This window comes from Emys orbicularis, chromosome 6 (assembly GCF_028017835.1).
Source record: "Emys orbicularis isolate rEmyOrb1 chromosome 6, rEmyOrb1.hap1, whole genome shotgun sequence".
NCBI classification, from domain to species: domain Eukaryota; kingdom Metazoa; phylum Chordata; order Testudines; family Emydidae; genus Emys; species Emys orbicularis.
The window spans coordinates 69,877,527-69,884,907 of record NC_088688.1 but is presented as its reverse complement, the minus strand read 5'-3'; the positions used below and the strand labels follow the sequence as shown (position 1 = coordinate 69,884,907).

Here is a 7,381-nt window from a genome sequence, read left to right as displayed (position 1 = left end):
GCACCAGCCCCTTCTAATCAGAATTTTTTCTAAACTACATATACACACCAGCTACTCAGTGAGACAATGTTTCTATCTGTAGTGCATGAAACAGAATGAACTAACTAACTTGTCCAACAGCAAAGCATTCTTGGGCTTCTAGAAGTATTCTGAACCAGCAGCATTTGAAAGAGACCCTTTTAAAATTCAAGATTCTCTTTGAAAGAAAAAACAAGGTATCTTTTTTTTACTGAGAGTAATATTCATTTGCATAGTTAACATTCAGTGCTGCTAACAATGAACATCAATCTGAATGCTTTTATCCCCCATTATCACTAATGGAGTCTCACAAAATTTCAAGATAATAAACTTGATACATGTAAAAAAATTTATCATTTGCATTCTATGTTTGATATTACAGCTGGCAATCTTTGCTTGAGTAAAAAGGATTTGAATAAAAAGAACACAATTTACAAGAGTGTGAAAACAAACTAGTTTCTTCAAATTGGATTTAGCAAGCACTTAGTCATGACAATGACTATTTGGCTTCACGGAGATGTGCAGTTTCTGTATCACTGTTTTAACTCACAGTTAACATTTGTTAAAGCAATGGCTTTTTTTAAGCTATAGCATAAGTCTAACAAACACAAAGTATTTTCTATACACAGAGACTGGCAGGTTTATTGCTTTCTCTCTCATAATTTGTTGCCCCATTATATGTTTTTGGTCACGAGAATATATATTTGCTACGCTATATTTGTCCTTAATGTTTATTCATCTTTAAAAATAATTTACATTGCCTCCAGCAGTCATTTAGTGGGGCACTTTACATTTTAAAATTTTGTAAGTTCAAATTTTGACAATGAATTTAAATGAGCTAAATAAATATTTAATTCTGTATCATTTAACAAAGACATACAAAAGCTGTATTGTTGGAATCAGAAACTTATCTGCAATGTTAAAAGTACCATCAATCTGAGAGGATTTTATCCAACATTAGTATTCTTAAATAGGAACAAAGGCACATTATAACAAAGCACTTTTCATATAATTTAACACACACAGACTTTGATTGAAGAGAGTCTGTAAATGGATCCAGGTTTCCTCTAGTTGGGTTGACACTTTGGCTATTTCTTCCAGCAAGACTGGCTCTGAGGAAAGGATTTTAAGGTGCAACTGAAATGAAGACAAGTAGTCAATTATTTAAATTCCAATGATCACACTTTTTTTGGGGGGGGAAAAGGAGGGATCAACTTTTCTATTCAATCCACATCTTCCTTTGAGTGATGCCCCAAGTAAAGCAAGTAATGTTATTTTCTTTTAATAAAGACAGCATTACATTGAATTTATTTTGTCAGACCCCTTTTACCATCAGTTATTCTACTACTACTATATATGTATTAGCTAGGAGAAGGCAGCAAATTTTGTCAGACACAATGCCAAACCAGATATATGAATGAAAAGATATGCTCATTGCACACTCCCATCTTTTTCCCAGGGAGTAATTCTGCTCTTCCTCAACATCCTGCATCACAGCCAGTCTCCCTCTGGCACAGACAGGCTGGATGCAGCATTCTGAAGGCAATCAGCATTGCTTATTCAAATGACCCTTTACTGACTAATGCAAGAAGAATGATGCCAGGCACGCTCCTGTTATCTAGGGGCGGAGCATAGTGACTTCACACAGTTAGCACATGCTGACCTGGAGCAAGGGACAGAGTTCAGAAACAAACTTTAATCCCATGCAGAGTAGCATACTGCACCACTACTATACTGTAGCCCATGCAGTAGTCATAGTTATATAGTAAGTAAACAATAAAGGAGTAAGGAATGGATAGCAGAAACACAAGAGACTGATTGGCCTAGCCCTATAAGGGTAGCTTAAGCAGTTAGCATAAATATACGGCCTTATAGCCTGAGGAGGAGTAGTTGCTCAATAAGTTAGCATACATAAGTAAACTAACAGTGACCTTACATCACAAGATGGCACAAGGCTTTGATTATTGTTTTGTAATAATCACAAATGTTGCAAACTACTGAAGATGCTAGTTTACACCAGCTGGGGATATTTTTAATTTGGGGACATCAACAGATATCTGACCACAAGAAGAGCATACATGTCAATTTGTTTACCATGGTAATAAACTTTAGGTAAAAGAATTAATAACCTATGGGAGAATGGCACCACAGTATTAGTAGGGCAAGGAATTACAAATGAGGAAGAGGGGCTGAAATCCCTATTGAATATGCATTAGGGATAGTGGTGTCAGTATAACATTAGAAAAGCTGTATCCCAACCTATATGCCTGGGGTGATATGCCAGAATGACCACCACTGATGATAGTTGTCATGTTCCTGCTCACCATGATCACCAACACTTCAGATTGTTTTGCAAGAGATGGTATAAGTATATGGATGCTTAGCTCATTCTGTGTTGTCTTTGCCATGCTGGGTTACAGTGTTTGTGACTTTGCTAACTATTATAAATACAGTGTGATTTCCTAAGTCTGAGTGTTGCAACGATACACATTGGGGCTCCCAACTGAACAGTAATTCTGCTAATATGGGGCCTGATCTTGGGATAAGAACCTACCAAATTTCAAAGTGCTAACTGGAGAAACTAAATCAGTAATGTAATCAATATACAATCAACACACCAAGCAACAGTACCACTGGGCCTGTTCACTTTTCTTTATACAGTTAAATTTATCAGTCACACTGAGCTTGGAATTTCTGTTCTACCTAAATTCTACAATATATTAGTGCTCAAGTATCACAGAAATACAAATCCCCCCCTGACTCTAAATAAAGAGTATGTTTATATTTCTCTAGCCTAACTAATTTTAAATAGCTCCCTCTCCCTTAAATTTTAATCTCTGCAAGATTACTAAACTGCCTCGATTAAATGGACACTCTCACAGGTGTGTGAATCTAAAGAGAACATTTAAAAAAGTTGTAACTGTAATTCCTTTCCTACACTATAGTACAATAAAAACAGTCTCTCAACTAGCAGAATCTACACATTCTATCATTAGATAACTTTAAGAACCATTTTACTAAAAAGTCACTTCTGTTTAAAAGAGTGCCTATTGCCATGATAAAAAGTATGACAACTTGGTAATCTTCACACCTCCTGGAGTACATTCAATGTTAGCCCACTGGTGCTTAAATCATAGTTTCTCAAAATCAGCAGGCTAAGATGCAAGCTGAAAACTACAACTCCCAGGGTGAAAAGAACAAATGCAATCAAATGTTTATCCTCACAAAAATATAGGTAACAGTTATTTAACTACATTTTAAGTAACTGTTGGTTAAGAAAAGCACCAAGTCATATTCAAATGGCAAATTGGAAAAAAACCAAAATAATCACAAGCAATGAATCGTGTTCAAATGATTTTTTTAAAAACTGCTAGTATTGTCTTTGCCACCATCTCTACTTTTTCATGTAAGTTGTTAAGACTAAGGTCATGTTAGGGTTATCATATTAGTCAATAGATACAGTAAATCATTTTGGTAAACCAGAATCCATCACCATAAAAGATGATAAATTCTTCAAAGCAGGACTGTTTTTTGTTGGGCAGATTTTATCTATTTTACAGAGCCATGTACCATTATGGTATAATAAGAAGCAGCAGCAGTAACAAAAATTGTATAAAAACATATATAGTTACCTTTAAAAACAATGCAAGATATGCCTGGGCCAGCTCAAAGTCACACTTTGTGTTCAACATTGTCCCAATCAGTCTCAAAAAGCTTTTCATCACCTCTACAGAGCCACCAGCATCTGGAGCCAAGCCTCTTAGCTCTGTCTCAATACTAGATGGTCCCATTTCCTTTAGAATATTAAGTGGAGATTTATCTGTGTTAAAGCATTAAAAAAGAAACAGTTAAACTTTTGCAATGAAGTGACATAGAAATGCTCAATACGAAAAAAAATATTTCAAAATCTTTGAACAGCTATTTGGTGGCATTCTGGATGAATCTCTTAGTTTGTTGGGTTTTTTTCTTTTTGGTTTCTTCAGAATGCCATCTCTGTCTGCAATTACTATTCTATCACATATTGAGAGGAAGTAGTATCTGAATCTCATCATCAGTAGTATGGATTTGGCTCGCCCTAAGGACTACCTATAGTATCTTCATGAACATTTTTTATGCCTTCTGACTTTGGTGCCTTCGAAGTGTTGTACAGCTTATCATTAACAACTTAGTCTTATCATTAACCACCAGCTTATCATTAACCATTAATTAACCATTAATTCTTGGCATAAGAAAAAGTGCAAACTGCCACTTTCAAGCTGTTAATTCAATATATACCAAGACATGTGAGTTGAATAGCACTTTGGTTGAGATAAGCCTTTATTTAAGTAAGTAAAACATGCAATTATTTATTTAATCAAAGTTTTATAATGCTTTTTCAACAGTTATTACTTTTGCTAGTGATTAATTTCCCCCAGTGTGGTGACAGAAAGATGGCCACTTTGTAATTTTAAGTGTTCTTTTCTCTTCATTACTCTTCTTACCAACTATTTCCAAATACTATAATCCTACCTGATTTTTGCTACCTCTAGTTATGCTTCTTTTGAAACTCAGAAGTAAAAGCTGATGACAAGATCAACTTCTAATGCAACTGTTCATAAACTAGTGATCTTAAATACTCTTTGTATTCTATTAGAGTTTGAGTTTCTGAAGTTACTGAGAAGAGACTACAACTTGGGGGGAGGGATAGCTCAGTGGTTTGAGCATTGGCCTGCTAAACCCAAGGTTGTGAGTTCAATCCTTGAGGGGGTCACTTAGGGATCAGGGGCAAAATCAGTACTTGGTCCTGCTAGTGAAGGCAGGGGGCTGGATCCGATGACCTTTCAAGGTCCCTTCTAGTTCTAGGAGATAAATAAATATTAATGGAGATATCCTATTTAATTTCATTAGATTGTAAAGTGTTTTGACAAACAATATAGAGTGTTATAGTAGCTACATATGAGGCAAGAACCACAAAGCTAATTTTTATTTGTAAAAAAGTCACATTAATATAGTGCTGGTAAAATGCAGCATCTAATTTCCAGAGATATTCTTAAACAAAAAAAGCATACAAATATGCAACATATTTACAGAGTTAATATTCAGAAAATACTTGTAACTGTTCAAAAAGTCTTTACACTTATCTATACAGCTGCTTTGAAAAGATCCAATATAGTGCTGTGTATTGAGATACTAAATGCACTGCATGAAAATGTATATCAGTTTGTAACAGCTGATTATAGCAGTTCTTGTATACAGAACAGGATATAAAAAAGTACCTAATTTTATCTTATGTTTTATCACCAACTAGCACTATGGCAGGGAACGTTAAACCAAAAAGTGTCAGTCACCAAATGATAGAATATGCTATATAAAATGTACCTACCGACACCAGAGGAAGGAAAAAAGATGGATAAATCTTGAGACTACTAATTCTGATAGTTCCTTTAAACTAAAATTCTCAATTTTCTTAAAGCAGTAAGAAATAACCAGGCTGGGCAATAATGACCTTGGTAGAGGGGTGTGAGGAAATAGCCCTCTCCAAACCACTCCCATCCTCACCACCCAGTTGCACTAGGCCTGATTCCTTAGTCACTCCATACACAGAATTCCCTTTGAAATCTATGGAAATTCCACAAGCAAAGTGCCTGGAGGATGAAGCTCAGTACTTGGCTGGAGACAGTTTTCTGTAGAAACTGGCTGACAGGACAGCAGCACCTCTGTTTTCATACTGACAGCTTTATCATTGCAACAGAAAAATACAAACATGTGTTAAGTGAAAATCAAGTTTGCAGACTATTTTAGAATGCAGCAAAATGGCACAGACTAAAAACGTGACATTTTCTTCATGCTTGTGATTTACTCCAGAACTTGATGTTAAGTTCTTTTTGCTGAACTTGGTCCTAAAGGGTGCATAGTTTGTTTTAAAAAAATGGAAAGGACTTCTTTTGTTTTACTCTCCCATAATTCAAACTACTGAAAATTTTTCACTCAAACTTAGCTTGGGACAAACAAAGCATGAAAAATAACCCAAAATGTGAAAGTTGAGAGCATGTAAAAACAGGAGAAATTGTTACAATGGAAACCACTCTGCAACCCTATCAGGGCCTGCTTTACTTTAAATTGCCAGTCTATGTTGTCTGCAAATTTCATTTATACCCAGTGTTAAATCTGAGATTCACACTCAAACGAAGGAGAACGTCAGAATAAGCTGGCTCACTTCAGAAACCTTATTTGAAGGGTCTAAGCAGCAGCAGAAGAAATCTTAGCAAAGCTGGCTTGCAAACAAGTCTCCAATGACAATCTACTGACGTTCCAGCTCTGCTCTTTTTAATTAACAGTTGCTTCTAAAATCCTATTTTAAAGTGGCTCTGCAGAGGCACCATTTAAACAAACAAATGAATCCACCAAGTATATGAATCTCTACAGGTGTTTCAAAGCATTTCAATTTCAAAATGCACCAAGTGTTAAGTTATCCAAAGGATTATTTTTTATAACCAATTATTTCTGTTTAAATTATCAAGAAGAGATCACAAGCCTTAAATTGTCTGAAATATGGTGAGCAGGCCATTCACAATAAAAGTTAATAAAAAGGTATTGCTTAGATAGTTCTAAAGAATCATCAGCATTAGACGTGCAGACATTACATTAAGCATTTACTGCCTGCCTTGCAGACCAGTGTTAGATCATCGTAAGTTTCAAGGTATCGCAGCATATTATCTTTAAGTCAATCTCATTCTCTCATGTAGTGGTTATATTTTATTTATTTTTTAACTGTTAACACGGTTTGCCTAGTGCTGCTGTCTTTGCAAATATATGCTAGAACTGTTTTCCATGACGTACTAATTCTTCATCAGAACTCAAACATTCATCCCAATATTAATAGTTCGTTACACTTGAATGAAATTTCACACATTGACTTACACTCATTACTGCTCAAGGCTTCTTCAAGTTGAACGTAGAAATCAGATTTTTGTGCCAATACTCCAAGGTTTACTACCTTTGACTAAACAAAACAAAAAAGGTCATACACATCACTTGGAGCATATACCAATATACAATGTATACTTTCACATCCTACGGAGATATTTTTCATGGATAGGACAAAGCATTTGAAGAATCTGGATATAAATTCATTCTATATAAACAGTTGGCGCTGAAAAACTGTTTTGACAAACTTTAAAAGCCCTGTGAATAAAATTATGCCTGGGATATGCAGGGAAAAACATACAAAATATTCAAAACTCTATTCAGTTTTATCTTTACCTGCTGTCCATCATTTTCTTGCTTAGCAGCAGCATATCGCGGTATGAGGCCAGGAACTGTTGGGATGAAGAATGGAGCTGATTTGGGAACTTTCGGTGGCTCTCTTGGTTTATTCTTTTTC

At 35.4% G+C, this 7,381-nt stretch overlaps 1 protein-coding gene across 1 annotated transcript in view; it reads right to left on the bottom strand.

Moving 5' to 3' along the window:
- Positions 1–268: 268 nt before the first annotated feature.
- Positions 269–7,381, bottom strand: part of WDR36 (WD repeat domain 36) — a 49,867-nt gene continuing 42,754 nt past the window's right edge. Inside the window, exons 20-23 of the mRNA XM_065406359.1 lie at positions 7,261–7,380; positions 6,919–7,000; positions 3,651–3,838; positions 269–1,155 (exon numbers count right to left, since the gene is read on the bottom strand). Of these exons, the coding sequence (XP_065262431.1) occupies positions 1,006–1,155; positions 3,651–3,838; positions 6,919–7,000; positions 7,261–7,380 (540 nt within the window). The 3' untranslated portion in view covers positions 269–1,005. The remainder of the gene's footprint in view (positions 1,156–3,650; positions 3,839–6,918; positions 7,001–7,260; position 7,381) is intronic.